The 21310-nt window shown below is 45.5% G+C and overlaps 1 protein-coding gene across 3 annotated transcripts in view; it reads left to right on the forward strand.

Annotated features, from left to right (window-relative positions):
* The window catches only part of RSPH10B (radial spoke head 10 homolog B), a 52629-nt gene that overhangs the window by 19162 nt on the left and 12157 nt on the right, over positions 1–21310 (forward strand). For all 3 annotated transcript variants that reach the window (XM_032327460.1, XM_032327459.1, XM_032327457.1), the window contains exons 8-18: positions 1893–2069; positions 3112–3271; positions 3613–3734; positions 7375–7564; positions 9644–9758; positions 10968–11047; positions 11153–11301; positions 13603–13710; positions 17719–17859; positions 19803–19925; positions 20868–20961. In XM_032327460.1, coding sequence (XP_032183351.1) covers positions 1893–2069; positions 3112–3271; positions 3613–3734; positions 7375–7564; positions 9644–9758; positions 10968–11047; positions 11153–11301; positions 13603–13710; positions 17719–17859; positions 19803–19925; positions 20868–20961 — 1459 coding nt within the window. The remainder of the gene's footprint in view (positions 1–1892; positions 2070–3111; positions 3272–3612; positions 3735–7374; positions 7565–9643; positions 9759–10967; positions 11048–11152; positions 11302–13602; positions 13711–17718; positions 17860–19802; positions 19926–20867; positions 20962–21310) is intronic.

Below are 21310 nucleotides of genomic sequence, written 5' to 3' on the forward strand. Positions count from 1 at the left end.
TTAAAAAAAAAAGGAATACAGTACAAGCCACATATATAATTTATATAATTTATCATCTTGTCTTGCTCCTCTTTAGCTCTGATAGTTTCTGTTCCTCTTAAGTCATTTTCTGACATCAATATAACCATTCCGTATTTTTATTTTTTAAAGATTTTATTTATTTATTTGACACAGAGAGAGAGATCACAAGTAGGCAGAGAGGCAGGCAGGGAGAGAGGGGGAAGCAGGCTCCCTGCTGAACAGAGAGCCTGACGTGGGGCTCGATCCCAGGACACCGAGATCATGACCTGAGCTGAAGGCAGAGGCTCAACCCACTGAACCAACCAGGTGCCCCATAACCATTCCATCTTTATTTATTTATTTATTTTTAAATAAATAAAAAAGAGAGATCACAAGTAGGCAGAGAGGCAGGCAGAGAGAGAGGGAAGAGGAAGCAGGCTCCCCGATGAGCAGAGAGCCCGATGCGGGGCTTGATCCCAGGATCCTGGGATCATGACCTGAGCCGAAGGCCTAGGCTTTAACCCACTGAGCTACCCAGGCGCCCCACCATTCCATCTTCTTTAAAAAAATTTTTTAATTGTGATAAAATACAGATAACAAAAAAATTTACCATCTTGATCACGTTAAGTGTCCAATTCAGGGGCATTAAGTACATTCATACTGTTGTGCGTACCATCTGTCTCCAGAACTCTTTCTTCTTTCCAAATGGAGACTCTGTCCCCATCAAACACTCACTCCCCATCTCTCTTCCCCCTTCCTCCATCCCTAGCACTCACCATCTACTTTCTGTCCCTATGAATCGGACTCATCTTGGTATCTCGTATAAGTAGAATTATATAGTATCTGTCCTTTTGCAACTGGTTTATTTCACTTAGCATAATGTCTTCAAGCTTCATGCATCTTATAGTATGTAATTTCCTTCCTTCTTAAGGCTGAATAATATTCCATTGTATGTTTATATCATCCATTTGTTTATTCATTCATCCATCAATGGACACCTGGGTTGCTTCCACCTTCTGGTTATTGCAAATAATGCTGCTGTGAACGTGAGTGCCCAAATATTTGTTTGAGTCCCTGTTTTCAATTCTTTTTAGCATCTACCCAGAAGTTCTAGGAAGATCTACACAAAATCATCCCATTGTTGAAAAAATTGTGTATTTATATGTGTTATATGTCCATATAATATGTTGATTTGGTACGTATAATTGAACATGCCTGGGGAATATACGGATGAATTTTCAGACTTTTAAATTCTGGTTACCTCTACAAAGTGGGATTGAAGAGGGCATTTGAAAAAAAATCAATTTGTAGGTTAAAAATAAATTAAATTTAAGGTAATAGTTTATCAATATCAAGCTAGGCACTAGCTTGTATTGTAAAGATCTTCAATCTTTACATCCAACCTGCAGGATAGATGTTATTTTCATTTTGTAGATGAAACCCAGAGGGCTTTAAATAATTTACCTTGGATCAAAAGGTTGTAAGTAGATGGCACAGAGGCTGAACCTAATGTACGACTCTAAAATCTGTGTTCTTTGTCCTTTCCAATGTGTCATTGTATTTGATCTATTGACTGAGTTTTATTGTAATTTTAGAAGGATTTATTTATTTATTTATTTATTTTTGAGACCGAGAGGGGGAGGGAGAAAAACACAAGTGGGGGCAGGGAGAGGGACAAGCAGACTCCACGGGGAACGCAGAGGCTGACACAGGGCTCCGTCTCAGGACCCCGCGATCACGACCTGAGCCAAAATCAAGCGTCAGAGGCTTGACACACTGAGCCACCCAGGGGCCCGTACTGACCAAATTTTAAATGGATTCAGGTAAAAAGAGGAACTATTTTGAGCATTTCTCATGGCAATTTCCTTTTTTTTTTTTTTTTTTTTTTTCAGAATGGCTTTGGAACGTACTCCTGGTTTCTGAAGAGAATCCCCAACTCCCAATACCCTTTGAGAAATGAATACGTAGGAGAGTTTGTAGATGGATATCGTCATGGCCGTGGAAAGTTCTACTATGCCAGTGGAGCTGTTTATGAGGGAGAATGGGTCTCCAACAAAAAACATGGCATGGTGAGTGCAGACGTGTGAAGAACACATTTTATAGATTTTATAAAGCAAATGAAATGCCATTAAAAGGCATGTCATTCTCTGTCTGGTAAAACGCATAATCCATTTTTGCATGAATAACTTACTGTTTTGTTAAGATGATTACGTGAATTTTAAAATAATTTCCGGGGCACCTGGGTGGCTCAGTGGGTTAAAGCCTCTGCCTTCGGCTCGGGTCCTGATCCCAGGGTCCTGGGATCAAGCCCCAAGTTGGGCTTTCTGCTCAGCAGAGAGCCTGCCTCCTCCTCCCTCTGCCTGCCTCTCTGCCTACTTGTATCCCTGTCTGTCAAATAAATAAATAAAGTCTTTAAAAAAAAAAAAAAAAATTTCCAACATATCATCCGTGTCCTGTATTTAGAAGTTATTTACTTAGTTTATGTTATGTACATACATGTCTGTGTTAGGTGGTTTTGGTCACAAGGAATGGAAAAATCTAGCTTAATCAGACAAAACTGTGAAAGAACAAGTGGATTTGATTCAGCAACTCCATGATGTCAGGAGTTTTCTTCCATCTACCCAGGATGTCTCTTACCATGATGTCAGCTTCACCCCTCTTCTGCTCCTCCCTCATGACCACAAAATGGATGCTGTGGTTCCAGGCTTCACATCCACATACCACACTAAGTAGGAGGAGAGAAGAAACTCTTTTCTGAGAAGCTTCCCACAAATGACTTGGATCATCTCCTTATCTCTCCATCAGACTGACTCTTGGCTTGTGTTGGACAAATTCCAAGAGAGCCCCTATTTGGGGATGGGCACTCTGCCGGTCACTGGAATAGTTTAACAAGGCACCTTCTGTTATCTGGGGGTACCTGGGGAGAGGCTGTGGAGCAGATAGAGGAGGAGGAGGAAGAAGAGAGAGGATTTAACACAGTGGCTGGAGACTCTAGGAGCCTAAGTGCTAAGTGCATCTCTTAAAAACAAACAAAAACCTCCAAACCTTCGAAAATGGTACAGATATAGATTATCAGTGGATTTCCTGAACTGTGCATCTTTCTGTCTGCAGGGCCGATTAACTTTCAAGAATGGGCGTGTGTATAATGGCTTGTTTTCCAATGACCACATAGTGGAGTTTCCAAATCTCGAAGTTGAGTTCTTAAGTCACCTGGACCTGTCTTCAGACCTGTCCTTCAAGAACTGGCACCCTGCCTCCTCCCTCAGTGCTGGTAAGGGGGTGGGCTCCTGGCAGGTGTATGCAAATTAACTTCTGTTATCAGTGGAATCTGCTCATCAAAATACAAAGACTACTTCAGGAAACAGAATTTTCCTGGGGAGGGGCGGTGGGGAGGACTACTTTCTTAGGAGGTTTTTTGAATACTCTTATTTCCCACTTGGGTGGAAAATCATCTCCACATAACACTGAAAAAAAAAATTTTTTTTTAATCTTCCAAAAGCATTTTCTTATCTTTTCTCCAAAGCACTTTAATTTACTAGTTGCAATGGTCACATTGATGACTTTTAACATTGCTTTACACCACCATCCCTTCTATTTGCCTTTATTTGCTAGAGATTATCAGGAAGCTTGACGGCAGTGAAAGCAATTCTGTATTAGGGTCAAGCATTGAGCTAAATCTCAGTTTGCTGCTGAGTATGTATCCTGAGAAAGATCAAGCAGAGGAAAAGAAGCAGGTAAAAACCTTTCATATTGTTATATGTTTGTATTTTAGGCTTGAATATTAACAGAGTCTCCCCAGGCTTGGGAAGATACAGCTGAGGGGGGCTGTGCTGTGTTGAATGTCTTCTAGGAGCCCCATCGATGCTTTGTGTGCCATTTCATTTAATTTGCAAGGAAACCCTAGGGAACATGCTTTGTGAGAAAACAGAAGCCCAGATAGAGAGACTTGGTGAATTAATTACATGCAAGTTACCCTCACCCCCAGCTTGGTCTCAAGGCCAAGGCTGTGGCCACCCCAACGATAGGACCTTAATTCTGGTGTGCATTATTATGGGCTGCTGGGATTCCAAAGAACTTCAAACTCCTAGAAATCAGTACAAGTCTAGAAAAGCTTAGAGACAGAGAAAATTATGTGTACCTGACTTCATCTGATTAACAAGTGGAAAATCACATCCACGAAATTACACGTTAGTATCGTGATCCCTGCTTTGACTGGGGCTTGGTAGGATTTTTCCATGAAAGCATTGTTGATGGCGTGGCTTGCAACAGGAGAACCATCGGTACCTCAAAAGTGCAAGGCAGGCACCCCTTTGCTCTTCCGCTATCCCATGTCCTCTGGCCCCAGTTCCTGTGGGTCTCAAAAGGCATGACTCTTCACCCCCCACCCCATTCTCCTCTCTTCTTCTGGCCAACGATGTAATTCGGGCTCCTGGGTTGGCTCACTTGATCTGCTGCCAGATTCTTGTTAAAGAACAAAACAAAACAAACCTATCATGACTTTCTCTAGTTAGGAGAATAATGCACAATACTTGTAGGAAATTTAAAAAATGCACAGGAGAAAAAGTAGAAGAGAATCTCCACCCGGACAAAATCTGGTGACCATCTTTCCGGTTTTGTTTTGGGCAAACGTAATTAGAATTGGAGTATTCTGCTCATATAATCTCTTGTTTTTGTGTATTGAATCATAGCTCTTCAGTGCCATTAGATACTTTCCTATAATATAATTTTTAGGTGAATAAATAAGCATGCATGGATTCACTCAAAAAGGAGGGATATTCTTACAGTTTCCTCCTCCTCCCCCCCTCCCCGTTTACTTATGTGTCATCCACTTTTCACTTTGCAGCTCTTTCCATGTCAAAACAGGTAGGTCTTCAAAAAAAACCTGTGAATTTAAAAAATATATATATCTTGACTATTTTATAATTACAAACATAGCACATGCTCTTTATTTATTTATTTTTAAAGATTTTATTTATTTATTTATTTGAGAGAGAGAGAGAGAGAGAGCATGAGAGGGGAGAAGGTCAGAGGGAGAAGTAGACTCGCCATGGAGCTGGGGAGCCTGATGTGGGACTTGATCCTGGAACTCCAGGATCATGACCTGAGCCAGAGGAGGTCGCCTAACCTGCTGAGCCACCCAGGCGCCCAGCACATGCTCTTTAAAGAAAATTCGAACATTGTAGAACTAGGATCTCGAAAGTCAAAAAAAAGTCCTGTAACTTGACACTTTGGAAACACCTCTAAACGTGTTCCGTGACTACCTGGTATTTCATAATATGGACAATATTACAATCTAGGCAGAGAAACTTCCATTTTTTTCTAACCTTTCGTGAGGATTTCAGACTCTCAGAAGAGCTGCTGGAGCCCGGGTTTGTCCCAGTCACAGGCTTCTCCACACATGAGCATCTCCCATGGCCACTGAACAGGGCCTAAAAGCCAAGACCCGGGCCTTGCTGCCACACTGAAACGAAGTTGTGGACTTCACTTGAATTTCACTTTTCCTCACAATGTCCCTTTTTGTGTCCCAAGATCCTATCCAGGACCTCACGCTGCCTGTGGCGGTCACATCTGTCTAACTTCCTCTCTCTGCGACGGAGCCTTCACCTTCCATGGTCCTTCATGATCTCCAGACTTTGGAAGGTTCTGGAAAGCTCTTTTGGCTGTCTAGCTCCATCCTGTTCCATGCTGCTGGTAGCTGTGTGTATTCAGGACCTCCGAGGAGGGACAGCAACCTGCCTCGCCAACCTGCCCCTAGCAGTTCCCTCTTCCTCTCCTAGGATAATGGCCAGCACTGGAGCAGAAAGCCCTTTGCTCTGGGCATGTTTCCAAACGCCTTTATTTTGCTAAATCCTCCCAACAGCCTATGGGCAGAACTGTGATTGTCCCACTTTGCCCAGGAGGGAGATGGGGCGGAGCACAGGGACAGCCTTTCTCCAGGGCAGGCTGCCCTCCTGGCATTCCTGGACACCTCAACCTCTCTGCCCTCCCCCCACCCTGTCCCAGCCTCCACTGGCAGGCCTGCTGACTGTGAAGTGATTTGTTCTGTGCTCCGAGGTGGAGTTCAAGTACAGTGTCCTCCAGAGAACTTCCTCCTTGGAACCCACCTGTCCTTCCTCTGCGGCTCTGTTCCACCAGTGGTATTTCCTTATCGTATCTTTACCAGGTTTAAAGCTCCATGAAGAAAATCCTGCATTCTACTCTAGAACAAGGCTTTAGATAAGGCAGCTTTGACATGTTTATCCAACCGGATTGAATTTTAGAAAGTAGGAGTTACTGCTGGGAGGGACAGATGCCTGACGCAACTGTCCAAGGGGGGACTTCTCCATCTCCTTGGGGATCCCCAGACAGCGTAGGTCACATTTCCTGAATAATTCATTTGGGAGGGCGAGACACAGGGTAAGTGGTCTTGGAGAACAGGACACTGCATAGGCTGTAGGGTTGCACATATGGGAAGGTCAAGGTCACATCAGGTTGGGGAGAATTATAGAAGGTGACTGGGGGCGGAGAGGGAGGCTAATGATGAGTGTGAGTATCGTCTATTTCAGACAGCAGGAAGTCTGATGTTAGTTGTATGGTTTCAAAATCAACCAAGCCCGGGGCGTGTCAGTCAGTTAAGTGTCTGACTCTTGATCTCAGCTCTGGTCTTGATCTCATGGTTGTGAGTTGGAGCCCCACTTTGGGCTCCACACTGGGCATAGAGTCTATTAAACAAACAAACAACCAGCCTTGCAGTCCCAGGATAAGCCCCGCTCGGTGTGGCATAGAATTTTAGGTACTGGGGCGCCTGGGTGGCTCAGTGGGTTAAAGCCTCTGCCTTCGGCTCAGGTCATGATCCTAGAGTCCTGGGATCGAGCCCCACATCAGGCTCTCTGCTCCACAGGGAGCCTGCTTCCTCCTCTCTCTCTCAGCCTGCCTCTCTGCCTACTTGTGATCTCTCTCTGTCAAATAAATAAATAAAATCTTTAAAAAGAAAAAGAATTTTAGGTATTGCTAGATTTCATATACTCCTATTTTGTTGAGGATTTTTATGCCTATCTTCATAAAAGATACTGATCTGTAGACAAGAGGTTTTTATTGCTGCCCATTCAAATAGGATGCTATCACGTAGCAGTATGAAAGCAATTTTATTGTACTGATAACAGCTTTTTTTTTGGTAACAGCAAATTTTTCAGTGTTCACTTTAATGAGAAATGCATTTTATTGGCCTGGGGTTGAGTGGGGGGAATATGACATTTGTTGAGCTCATACAGCGATAAGAGGTAAATGTTACTATGTCATACGTGTTATCTCATTAAATTTACAAAACAGGTGTTGTTTCTTTTACTTTTGTTCTTATTAGGCAAGACTAAGACATGCGTGGTTTTCTCTTTGTAGGTAGAATATGCTGTCTTAAGAAATATTACAGAATTGAGAAGAATTTATAGCTTTTACAGCAGCCTAGGGTGTGATCGCTCTTTGGATAACACTTTTCTGATGACAAAGCTTCACTTCTGGAGGTTTCTAAAAGACTGCAAATTTCACCACCATAAGATAACTCTTGCTGATATGGACAGAGTATTAAGTAGTGAGTATTCTAGGTCCTTTGTGTCTTTTTGGTTATTATTTTTTAAAGATTTATTTATTTGAGAGAGAGAGAGAGCAAGAGAGCGTGCGTGAGCAGGGGAAAGGGGCAGAAGGAGTGGGAGAAGCAGACCCTGAGATCATGACCTGAGCCAAAGGCAGATACTTAACCGACTGAGCCACCCAGGTGCCCCAACATCTTTTGGTTCAAAGAATAGCATGACATCATGTCACTACGAAACCAGTCAAGAAACGGGGAGGCGGGGGAGGAAGGGGAATGCTGCGAGAGGCCTTCCGGAAATCAACACACGGTGGTCTTCTCAAGTTACTTAGAATGTATTTGAGACAATCTTGTGAAATTACGGCAGCAGCAAAAGACCGACTGCAGCGGGGCCTGTGGGCCGAATCCAGTCCCCTGTCTGTTCTTATAAATAAAGTTTTATTGGAACACAGCCATGCCCATTTTCTCATGCATGGTCTGCGGCTGTTTTTTGCCCTATGATACCAGAACAACCAGAGGGGTTGTGACAGAGACTGTGTGGCCTACAAAGCCTAAAATATGTGCTGCTGGCTCTTGATGGAGAAGTTTGCCTGCCCCTGATCTAGCAAACCTGCCAACACTGTGAGATCAGAAGCAGAGAGGATCGGGGAGGGCTTGGCGCAGCCGCAAAAACACTTGAGGTCGTCTTGGGCTTGGGCTTGATTTCTTTTTCTTTTTCTTTTTTTTTTTTAAAGATTTTATTTATTCATTTGACACAGAGAGATCACAAGTAGGCAGAGAGGCAGGCAGAGAGAGAGAGAGAGAGAGGAGGAAGCAGGCTCCCCGCGGAGCAGAGAACCCGATGCGGGACTCGATCCCAGGACCCTGAGATCATGACCTGAGCCGAAGGCAGCGGCTTAACCCACTGAGCCACCCAGGCGCCCTTGGGCTTGATTTCAAAAGCGAAAGTTCATGCAATAAACTTAATAGTATTGAAAGTTTTACTTCTTTCAGCTAAATTCTGGGAAGCAGGCCTTGAAAACTTCAAATTATCTATTTGAACCACAGAATATTAGAACTAATACCTATTTCCCTGAAATTTAAGTGCTTGACAAAGACTTAGAATCCATTTAGAATTAGAATCATTAGTCAGATGAGGCTCAAACCACCTAGAAAAACACTGGCACAAGGTATCTTATAAGTTTCTTGAAAAGTGACCAGATCGCGATTTTTCGAGCAGTACTTACGTTTTAGGTGGATGTGTATATGCTGTTCACAGTACTTGCTAGGAAAAAAAGATACTCATACTCAGTTCTTTGAATTGTATACCAGGAACAAATAAAATAGGTTTTAAAAAACACCAGGCATCAGGAATAAAATCTTGATCTGAAACTAGAAATATATTCTATGTTAATTGAATTTAATTTTTTTTTTAATTTTATGTATTTATTTGCCAGAGATCACAAGTAGGCAGAGAGGCAGGCAGAGAGAGAGAGAGGAGAAATCAGGCTCCCTGCAGAGCAGAGAGCCCAATGCGGGGTTGATCTCAGGACCCTGAGATCATGACCTGAGCCGAAGGCAGAGGATTAATCCACTGAGCCACCCAGGTGCCCCTAAATTTTTTTTTTTGAGAAGAATAAATTCATGGTATGTTCAAAACATGGTATTATATATGAATGTTTCTAAGAGGGTAAATCTTAAAAGTCCTCAAGAATGAACGAGGAATTTTTATAACTGTGTAGGTGAATGATGTCAACAAGACTTATTGTGGTGGTTATTTTGTAACGTAGAGTGAACCATACCACACACCTGAAACTAATACAACATTATATGTCAATGATACCTCAATTAAAAAATACTAAGCATCCGGGGCGCCTGGGTGGCTCAGTGGGTTAAGCCTCTACCTTCGGCTCAGGTCATGATCCCAGGGGCCTGGGATCGAGTCCCGCATGGGGCGCTCTGCTCAGCAGGGAGCCTGCTTCCTCCTCTCTCTCTCTGTCTGTCTCTCTGCCTATTTGTGATCTCTCTCTCTGTCAAATAAATAAATAAATAAATCTTTAAAAAAAAAATACTAAGCATCCTTTCCAATTTTCTTTATTTCAGCCAACAATGACATTCCAGTGGAAGAAATCCATTCTCCATTTACAACAATACTTTTGAGAACATTTCTGAATTATCTCCTACAGTTGGCTTACCACATCCACCACAAAGAATACCAGTAAGTACTACTTCCGGAGCGCTGAGAGGGTGACGCAGAGTTCATCCGTGCTGTAGCCACAGCAGTAACTTTTCTGCTTTTCTTTGATGTGCGGTATCACTTTACATACTTCTGAAATGAAGGGCCAGAAACAAAAGGGTTTTACAAATATTAACCACAAAACCATGAGATACCAGATTAGAATTTGGAAGACCCCTCAGATAGGAGTCATGTTTCCATCCTGAATACTGTTCCTAGAGTTTTAATCAGAAATGGTCAACACCAACTCTTCCTTTTTTTTTTTTTTTTTTTTAAAGATTTTATTTATTTATCTCACAGAGAGAGAGGGAACACAAGCAGGGGAAGTGAGAGAGGGAGAAGCAGGCTTCCTGCTGAGCAGGAAGGGCTTCCTGCCGAGCCCTGCTGCTGCATCCCAGGACCCCGGGATCATGACCTGAGCGGAAGGCAGATGCTTAACGACTGAGCCACCCAGGCGCCCCAATACCAACCCTTCCTTAGGGCAGAATTTCCTGTCTTTCTCAGAAAAATGGATACTACATCTTGAAAAAAAAAAACTTTTAAACTTTGAAATAAATTTAGTTTTATGGAAGTGTTGCCATGTTAGTATGGTGATTCCTAGACACCTGTCCCTCAGCTTCCTTAGCAATCTTACGCAACCATGGTGCACTTATCAAAGTGAAGAAATGAACGTTGGTGTAATACTGTTAGCGAAATCATAGACTTCATTAGGGTTTCCCAAATTTTCCCACCGATGTCCCTTCCGTGTTCCATGTTCTTTGCATTTTGTTGTCCCACCTCCTGAGTCCCTACAACCTGTGATAGTTTCTTGGGTTTTGTCTTTTATGACCTTGACACTTTGGAAGACCGTCGGTCACTCATTTTGTGAAATGTCCCTTGACTTTCATTTGCTGATGTGTTTTCATCATTGCGCTGAGGCTTGGGTTCGGGGGAAGAATACCATGGAGGCAGACTGCCCTTGGCATCATATCCGATCAGGGGTACGCGACATCGGACTGTCTTATTGCCGGTGATCCCAACCCTGATCGCTCCATTAAAGTGGTGGCAGCCAGAATTCTCGACCGTAAACACACTGTTTCTCCCTTTCTGTGCTCTCGTTCGAAGCAAACTGCTAAGTCCACTCCACACTCAGGGAGAGGACAGTTAGGTTCTACCTCCCGGACAGAGGGGTGACTAGCTCTGTCTCGACAGAAACAGAAGCCCATCGCTCTTTCTGTGTTTTACCAAGCTGATGACTGAGAACATTCACCCGAATGCCTGCCGTGTAAAAGGTAAATATAAAACCAACAGCGTTATATTTATTTTCAATTTTTTACCCTCCAACATGTAGCTGTGTAATCAGTTTTTGGTTGTTTATCTTTCCCTCGTGTCTTTAGGCAGCCTATTCAGCGGGCAGCAGCGGACGCTCTATTCCATGACCTACATCGACAAGTGCTGGGAAATCTACACAGTTCACTGCAGACCACACGCAGCTCCTCCCCACGAGCCCTCCATGAAGATGCGACACTTCCTCTGGATGTTGAAAGTAACCACTTATGACCGAGACTGGTTTTATAGTAATAAGAATTTTGGCTTTTTTTTTTTTTTTCCCTTTTTGAGGGAGAGCATGTGCTCATGCGGTGGGAGGGGAGAAGCAGAGGGAGAGGGAGAGAATGAATCTCAGCTGATTCCTTGCTCCAGGATGGAGCCTGACTCAAGGCTCGATCTCGTGACCCTGAGATCATGATCTGAGCTGAAATCAAGAGTCAGACGCTTAACTGACCGAGCCACCCAGAGACGCCCTGGCGTTTTGGTTTTCATTAAAGAGATATTCCGGCTCTGGTACCCAAATGATGAGGTGAATATCCTTGATGGATTTTCATAGCCACTGAATGTTTGTTGAGCCTCTTTGGGCAGAAGCGAGTCATTCCAAGGATCTTCGACAGAACTGAGGCAGAGGGAGCACTGGCTCCGTGTGCTGCCCAGTGAGGGAGGGGCATGGGCAGCCCCAGTGCCTTTGCGGATGCAGACCTTGCCATGGAAGAGAAGACGGGGTGGGGAAGTAAGGGAATGTCCTCTAAAAAAATGATCGTTGATCAAAAAGTAATTTAAAGAAGTTATTAGTTTATAAAGCAGGACATCTAGTTCATACAATATTCTTTTTTAAAAAAGATTTTATTTGGGCGCCTGGGTGGCTCAGTGGGTTAGGCCGCTGCCTTCGGCTCAGGTCATGATCTCAGGGTCCTGGGATCGAGTCCCGCATTGGGCTCTCTGCTCAGCAAGGAGCCTGCTTCCTCCTCTCTCTCTCTCTGCCTACTTGTAATCTCTCTCTGTCAAATAAATAAATAAAATCTTTAAAAAAAAACAAAGATTTTATTTGACAGAGAGCACAAGAGAGGGAACACAAGCAGCAGGAGTGGGAGAGGGAGAAGCAGGCTTCCTGCTGAGCAGGGAGCCTGATGCGGGGCTCGATCTCAAGACCCTGGGATCATGACCTGAGCCGAAGGCAGATGCTTAAGAACTGAGCCACCCAAGTGTCCCTTCACACAATATTCTTGTACTAACTATTGGTGGTTTTTGTTTTGACTTATACCCGTGGGTATATAAATAAGAAAATGAGAAGAGTTGGAATACTAATAGGGAATAGAGTGCTTTTAAAAAGCCTTAACAGTGTCGGATGTGTACAGAAAACAGACCGTCACCGAGTGTCTACTACAGGAAAAGAGCTTGTTAGCAGTGTGTGACTTTTGTACAGCTGTTTGTTTGCTCACTTCCCGCTTTTCTTCATGGCCTCTGATTGAAGTGATGAGGTCATCCGTCCCCCTAGATGGCTCAGACTTCCGGTCCCAGCTGGCGGCATCTTCCCAGAGTTCATTACCATGTTCTTCTCTCCCCCGTGTCTCCACTAATGCGGTACAGTTAGAGGCTTGTTGGGATGCTGGGTTTCTTCCCCTGACAAAGACACAGGTGGTTCTGTGTAATTCCATTGCGTCACCTCAGGAATGTTCCCGGTTAGGGATGTTGAGATGGGCCAGCGGGTTCACGTGGAGTCGGCACGATCCTTAGGTTAGAACACATAAGCCTGGTTTACATGGTGCTTAGGAGGGCGGGTCAGCTTGGAGCCGGCCCCTGGCCAGCCCTTGTTTTCAGCAGCACTAAAGTAGGGGAGACTGCGTGTCCTGGGCCAGATGCTCTCTGGTTCATTATCTCTGAGCACAAAGCTTCTGTTTGCAGCTCTGATGCGGACAGGGTCTTCTCAGCGAGTGTTCCTGTGTTCAGCCCTCCCTGGAGTGTTACTTTTGGGGGCCTCCTTCTTGAGTGTCGACAGCATCCTGATTTCCTGAGTCCCCCAGTTCAGTGTTTCCCCACCTGTGCAGCTGGGAGATATCTCACATCTGGATCACCCACTCTCCCAACCCCTCTGTCCTGTGTTTATGCCTCTAAAGGCACTTTTCTTTTTAGAGGGACCGGGGAAGGTCTGGAGAGGTAAATAGCATTGTTAATCTAGAATGTTTTTCAAAAAAAGATCAGTTTCAAAGACACCCATTTCTAGAATATCTACGTAGTGTTACATGGGTATAAATTAAACATTAAAACTATGTAGCTGTTTAGCAGTACTGGGTGACTCAGTCAGTTAAGCGTCTGCCTTCGGCTCAGGTCATGATCTCAGGGTCCTGGGATCGAGTCCCGAGTTGGGCTCCCTGCTCAGTGGGGAGTCTGCTTCTCCCTCTCCTGCTCCCCCTGCTTGTTCTCTCTCTCTCTCTCAAATAAATTAAAATAACCTTTTTAAAAATATAAAGATTTGTAATTTTAAGCCATTTTGGTTTAATTGGTTATTTCTTTGCAGGATTTTAAAATGATAAATAAAGAATTAACAGCAACCAAGTTTGTGGAAGTCATCGCAGAGGATAATCCTTTCATACATGATGGCGTTGACAGCAACTTCGAACCCGAGGTTTGTAAAGCGACGTCACAAATAATGCAGATGCAATTTAGGCTGTTTTGCTTTGGATACTGAGAACCAAGATGTGACCGAAAAGCCTTCTAACCCGAGTACGTAACTATGTGTACGCCTGTGTGCGTGTGTGTGTATACACACGTGCGTGTACCCGTGTGTCTATACGGCTCTATCTCCTTGATCGCATGAGAAAACTAGAGTTAATATAAAAAAGAATATTTGAGACGTCAGGAAATAATGAGTGAAGTCAAAAGAATATAAAACGATAGTTGACCCTTGAACGATGCAAGGGTTACGGATGCCGACACCCCCCCCCCCCCCAGTCAGAAGTTCAGGTATAACTTTGACCCCCCAGTACTTCACTACTCATAGCCTGGTGTGGACCGAAAGCCCTGCCAATAACACGAATAGGCGATTAACACACATTTTGTATTTCATGCTGTTTTCTTATAGTAAAGTGACCTAAAGAAAAGAAAACATTAAGAACATCATAAGGAAAACACGCTTATATCACTGTCCTGTACGTGTGGATTAAAACCTGTACATCATGGGCCCCCCGCAGTTCACACCCGCCTCGTTCAAGGGTCAAGTGTACGATGCTAGTTCTTGGATCATGGAGCCAGTTAATACATGCGTCTGTCTCCCGGGCTGACCTGTCCTGCACCTGTCAGAGACACTCACTGATCCCCTCCAGTGAATGAGTCTAAGTGTCTTTGCTTTCCCGCACTCTTTGCCGAGGGGCTCTGGGCAAGTGGGCCACCCCAGGCTCGGTCTTTTCTTCTGTACGTGGAAGTGGGGCGACTAGTGGATCCCTGTTTTCAGGATGCGCTCTTCCTCCCGATGTCCCCTCCCCCGGGCCCTGCGGCCACAAGTCCACTCTTTGTCCCCGTGCCCTTGCTTCTTCTGGACAGGTCCTAAAGATGGCTAAATGGCTAACGCTGTTTGCGTTCAGGTCCCCAGTGACCCCCGTGGTGACACCCACCCAGGGGGCCCTGCCTTGGTGCCTGAAATGCTGTCCCTGCCACCTCAGACACGTTCTTGTCTCTGTGTCCCTGGTCTTCCATTTCCCTCACCGCCGGCGCCTTTCCGACTTCTTGCCACACCCGTCCTGTCCAAGTGCCCTAGACTCACACCGGGGTCCCCTTCTCTAGCTGTGCTCACCCCTCATCTCATAATCTTAACTGCCACCGTTCTGAGGACGAGGCCAGCGTTTGTGTCTCCATCCTGAATCACGCTCTCCAGCCCCTAGGGCTTCTAGCAGCCCAGAATGTCCCACCTTTGGGACTTCCGTCCCCTGCCTGCGCACCTCAGGGGATGCAGTGGAGTGGGGGACAGCACCCCAGCCTTTGGTTGCCAGGCCCCGTCCCTGTCTGAGCGACTCCTCTCTGTCATACCCCACATTCAGATCTTCAGGAGATCCTGTTGGCTCCACGTCCAGAGCATTTCTAGAAGGTGGTTCCTCCCACCACTTGTACTGCCTCTGCCCAGGCGACCGTCACTTGGAAAGCTGCCCAGTCACGTTCCTAATGCACCCCTTATTCTCCTCCTTCCCAGGGCAGCGGCCTGAGTGACGGTACGTCACTCCCCTGCCCACACCCCCCAGGCTTCCCATCTCACTGGGAGCGCAGGCCCTCATGACGCGGATGGTGCCACCTTCCTGAGTCCTTGACTGACCACCGAGTCACACGTACCTCTGCCCTGTCCCCGGAACATACACGTCGCGCTCCTATCTCCGATCATTTGGACTTGCTGTGGCCCACTCTGCCATTTCTGGGGGGAGCTTAAATAATCAAACTGTGGTGCTTGCTGTTCTGAAAACCAGTGGTCAGAAATAAGGTAGAGCTGGTTTCTCCCGGGGCGGAGGGAAAGGCTGTGCTCCAGGCCTCTCGCTCTGGCCTGTAGGCGGCCATCTTCTCCCTGTGTCGCTACACATTGTCTTCCTCTGTGGGTCTGTCTCTGTGTCCCAATTTCCCTCCTATCGGGACAGCAGCCATGTTGGATTAGGGCCCCCCCAGTGATCTCATTTTAACTGATCCGTAAGGATGTAATCATCCAATACGGTCACATTCTGAGGTACTGGGGGTTAGGACCCCAACTCTTTTTCGGGAGACACAGTTCAGCCCATAACAGTCTTCCCTTAGGTCCCCCCTCAAAGTCATGGCCTTTGTATGTGTGAAATACATGAGCCCTTGCCAGCATCTCCCGAGGGCTTAGTCATTCCAGCGTTCACACTCGGGGCGCTTCTCACCTGCCTCTGTGCTGCTCCTGCCGCGCGGCGCTCATGAGATCCCTTCTGCTCTTATCCCAGCTGTAAGAATCACTTCATCTTGAACAGAAATTTTCGGCTAATATTCTCAAGTTGACAGGCAAAATCACAAGGCAGGGCACACCCAGGAGGCTAGTGTTGCAAACATAAGGCACAGTTTTTAACTGCCTGACGCGGACAGAACCATCGCGGTGGCAGGTGGGGTCATGTGTCTTCAAAGTTTGCTCTCTGCGGGGCGGGAAAGAATGGGAAAGGCTTAAACGGAACAGCTAAGAAGCAAACAAAATGCTTCTTGTTGTTGGTCATGCTTTCAAGCGGATGTTTGGGGTCCCCTCAGGTGATTGTAGGTACCTGATTAGGGGCAGGGATCCACTGACCTATGCTGAATTTTACTTAAGATAACAGCTAAAAATCCCAGCACCTGGGTGGCTCAGTGGGTTGGGCCTCTGCCTTCAGCTCAGGTCATGACCTCAGGGTCCTGGGATCGAGCCCCGCATCGGGCTCTCTGCTCGGCGGGGAGCCTACTTCTCCCGCACTCTCTCTCTGCCTGCCTCTCTGCCTACTTGTGATCTCTCTCTTTCTCATCAAATAAATAAAATCTTAAAAAAAAAAATCTCAGCCACTAATGATTTGACACGTGGGATGACGGGCACTTGACATTAGGATCTCATGTCATGACCAAGTATATACGGTGCGCTGACCGCATCTTACCGGTGGAGAAACTGATGCTCACTGTGGTTCCACAAGCCTTTGGAGGAGGGGCCTGCCACAGGGGTAGGACGCCTGGGAGCTTGGCAGGTAGTGAGTGAGTGTTAGCTGGGGTCCCAGGAAGAGTCGGATTTGGGCACAAGAAACTAAAATTGTCCTGCCTTTGAGCTAAGCAAATGTCTCATTTACCAGCTTGACCCATCTTTGGGCAGGTGTCAGCAAACCGTTAGCCTAGGGGACCCTTGGACTGCAGAGGATGCTAAGCAGATCCCTGGGCAGTACGTGGAGGCTAGCCTGGCATCTCTGGTCAAATCAGTGAGCCTCTTCCAGCGCAGACTCAAAGTGCTCTGGGTTCGGGACCAAAAGACATGGCAGGTGGCGGATCAAAGTCCAAACAAGCTGGTCCCCCATGCAGGTGCCGCCCGGGTGGAAGCAGGTCTGTGTGTCAGGTGTGCACACAGCAGGGAGGGGCTTGGCTGCCCCATGGGTAACTCCTGCACTTGTCACTTGAGTTCACAGATGGGTTCACTTCTTTTAAGTTGTTCAAGGAAAAAAAAAAACCTGGGGCACCTGGGTGGCTCAGTGGATTAAGCTTCTGCCTTTGGCTCAGGTCATGATCTTAGGGTCCTAGGATCGAGCCCCACATTGGGCTCTCTGCTCAGCAGGGAGCCTGCTTCCTCCTCTCTCTCTGCCTGCCTCTCTGCCTACCTGTGATCTCTGTCTGTCAAATAATAAAATTTTAAAAATCTTAAAAAAGGAAAAAAAAAACCCTTTTGAAAAATGTCCTCAATTAACTAATATACAGTGTTTCCATCAAACTAGCAAAATGACTTATAAACCTAATAACAGAACACCCATAATCTTTTAAATGTTGTAGTTTTTGTTGCAAATTGGTGTGTGCTCAGGACGCTTGAGCGCTAAATGAGGTGGGGGTATTCTCTGGAGACAGAAACGAAGAGCCAGTCGAAGTGCTGGTCCACCTAATGGTGTGTCAGAATAAATAAGACCCTTTATGTTTTCTTACGTTTCAGCTGGTTTTCCTGGAATTTTTTGAAGCTCTTTTAAGCTTCGCCCTCATCTCTGTCACTGAACAGATGACTAAAACCTATTTAAATTTGCCCAGTGATGACCTGTCTGGAAACAAACATGGAAGTCCTCACACGACAAATCAGGTAAAGTTAGCTTAGAATTTACAGAGCAAGAAACGGTTTCATTCTGGAATGGTTCAACCAGATCAAAATTATCTTGGTCTTTTATGAACTCTTCAGGAAATAATTTCAGACTTCTTTTCACAATGTGAAAAGGTGTATTGTCTTTTCCTTTAAGTTAGGTCCTTGGTCATGACCAAGGGCGTCGACTCCGAGCCACAGTAGCAGAGGTATTCTAATGACGGTCAGAGTCCCGCCAACGTGTTGGGTGGACCAGGAGGCTTAGAACATGAGATAATTTGTTGTGGAAATGTTTCATTACCCGATCTAGTGTTTACAAGACCAGAGAGCCCATTCCAGAAGGGAGATGCTAAGAAACAGCTCCTGATTGTACATGAGACGCTCGCTGGTTCTCTTAGGATGGGTCCGGCTCAGAGGACACGAGGGGCTGCTGGACACGAGGCTCCGCCACAGGACCGCGGTGGAGCGGGGGCAGTGCCGGCCACCCTACTGAAGGATCGGCTGCTGGAGCAAATTGATACAAGCTAGTTTTGGGTGGGGGCTTCAGGTTAAGACGGCTTGGAGTTATTTTGGAGCCACATCGCATTTGCAGCCACAGGGAAAGTCTTGGGGGCCGATGGAACCTCGCAGCTGGGACCTGCCCATACAAGGTCACTGCTGTGTACACAGTGACTCTTCCCACAAACCCCCTGATGTGTCTCAGGCTCATAGCTTCATGTTCCACTTGGCCTCACAGTCTGCCCCACCAACCAGATCTGCCTTGTCCGGGTGGAGGGTATGACTGATGGCCTCTTCAGGTCGTCTGGGAGCCTTATCATGGGCCATGGTCTGGGGCTTTGTTCTGAGGGGAATCCGTGTCCCCCCAGGAATCCATCCATGACTTCATGGATGGCAGTACATGGACCTTCATAACCGAGTGTGAGCCGCAGCCTAGGGGTCATCCCCGGAAACCAACCGGTCATGTTCACTTCTGGCTTTTCATATGTCGTTCCAAATGTCCAACAGGGCAAATCATCCTATCCATACAATGGAGGATGACTCAGCAGGGAAATAACTCCACAAGGGTTAGTTCACAAGGGTACAGCAGGGATGAATCAAAAGAATTCTGCTGGTGATGGAAGTCCGACAAGAAAAAGGTATAATTATAGGAAATTCTAGAAAGCACAAAATAATTGGTAGTGACAGCAGGCCACAAAATAATTGGTAGTGACAGCAGGCCGGTGGTTGCCTAAGGATGAGGGAGGGTTCCCAAAGGGCACAGGAAGCTTGGGGGCGACGGACACGTTTGCTGTCTTGATTCAGGTGATTGTTTCACAGGTATAGACATGTCGAAAGTCATTACACAGTATGATTTATGTGTAGCTTAATTATAAATTTTATTTCATTAAAATTGTGTGTGGGGGAGCCTGAGTGGCTCAGTTGGTTAAGTGTCTGACTTGGGCTTGGGACATGATCTTAGGGTTCTGGGATCAAGCCCCCGTGTTGGGCTCCCTGCTCAGCAGGCGGTCTGCTTCTCTCCCTCTCTCTCTGCCCCTGTCCTGCTTGTGCTCTTGCACTTTCAAATAAATATCTTTAAAATTTTGTTTATTTATCTGACAGACAGAGATCACAAGTAGGCAGAGAGACAGGCAGAGAGAGGAGGAAGCAGGCTCCCTGAGGAGCAGAGAGCCTGATGTGGGGCTCGATCCCAGGACCCTGGGATCATGACCTGAGCCGAAGGCAGAGGTTTTAACCCACTGAGTCACCCACGTGCCCTAAAATTTTATTTATTTTTAAAGGTTTATCTATTTGAGAGAGAGAGACAATGTAGGACACTTAAACAACTGAGTTGGACACTTAACCCACTGACCTACCCAGGTGCCCCAGTAAATAAATTCTTAAAAAAACAGAAATCATGTGTGTTTCCACAGTAACCCAAATCCTCTTCTGTGTTTGTCGTTGCTCAGAACATCCAGAACAGGAGTTCAAGTGTAGGGACAAGCCAGGAATCGGACCTGCAGGACGGTAGCACCAAGTCCTCTTCAAGCAGGCTAGGACTCATGCTTGATCTCAGCAAAATGAGATCCGAGGTTCGTATCGGGCTCCCTGCTTAGTGGGGAGTCTGCTTCTCTCTCTGACCCTCCCCCCCTCTCTTTTTCTCTCAAGTAAATACACAAAATCTTTTAAAAATAAATAAATAAATAAATAAAAATCAGAAAGGGAGTTCCTGGAATGATGTGCAGGTTTGTTGAAGGTTGTGGAGCTTGAGATGGAAACACACGGCCAAGATGATTCTAGGTCTTTTGGCTTGAATGATTGTCACAGTTGTCACTTACTGTGAAGGGAAGCCGGGGTGGGGGATGGGAGTTTGGGGGCAAAATTAGGGAGCTCTTTGTGGACACATTAGGCTTAGAGTGCCAGATCAGACATCCAGGTGTGGTATAGATGGAGACACAAGCCTGGGGTTCAAGGGTGAGATCCAGTTGGAGGCAAAAAAAATGTGGGTGTGAACAGCATATATCTGGATAAAAATGCCATTAATATCGGAACATATGCACAGTTAACTATATGTAGACTTTTTCCCAACCGACCCCGGGAAGACTTTCAAATCTTTGGTTTCTGGGGAGGAGCATTTTAGTGGGTACAATAACTGTTACTCATTTCCTTAATTGTACAAATAGCAAAATTTAAGCAGGTTAAAAATAGTCAAAGATAGTTTCTTTTTTTTTTAAATTTTATTTATTTGACAGACAGAGATCACAAGTAGGCAGAGAGGCAGGTAGAGAGAAAGGGGAAAGCAGGCTCTCTACTGAGCAGAGAGCCCGATGTGGGGCTCGATCCCAGGACCCTGAGATCATGACCTGAGTAGAGGCTTTAACCCACTGAGCCACCCAGGCGCCCCTCAAAGATAGTTTCTTAAAGAGAATGGTCTCATGAATAATTTTCTAATTATTTATAAGGTAGTAAATTGATTTTAGTCCACAATGATGCAGAAGTCACATTTTGTTTTATGATTTCTTTTTCTGTAAAAGCCCAAGATCAAGAAGTCTCTAAGTGATGAAAGAATTTCCAAAATGAACTTTAAATCTCCAGGAAAAGGGCTAATCTATTTTTTGTCTCAAAATGGTGAGTATTTTAATGACTGAACTCTAATGTTTGCATATCGTTGCTTATACATGACAGAGGTTTATAAAATTGTACAACTATATTTAATAATATAATTAGGCTGGCAGTGCTCCTTCCAATTCTGGGACCTGCCTGATGAAGGACACTTTCAAGACATGATCTTGCTGAGGTTGTTTTTTCTTTGTTTTTGGATTTTTCCGGTTTTATGGAGATGTGAGTGACTTAAAGCCCAAGTCTCAGGTGTATAGCATAATGATCTTATATACGTATATCGTGAAATGATCACCACAGTATGCCTTGCTAACATCCATTATCTCATATAGATAACCAAAAAAATTTTTTTCCTTGT

Source organism: Mustela erminea, chromosome 20, assembly GCF_009829155.1.
Source record: "Mustela erminea isolate mMusErm1 chromosome 20, mMusErm1.Pri, whole genome shotgun sequence".
NCBI lineage: Eukaryota > Metazoa > Chordata > Mammalia > Carnivora > Mustelidae > Mustela > Mustela erminea.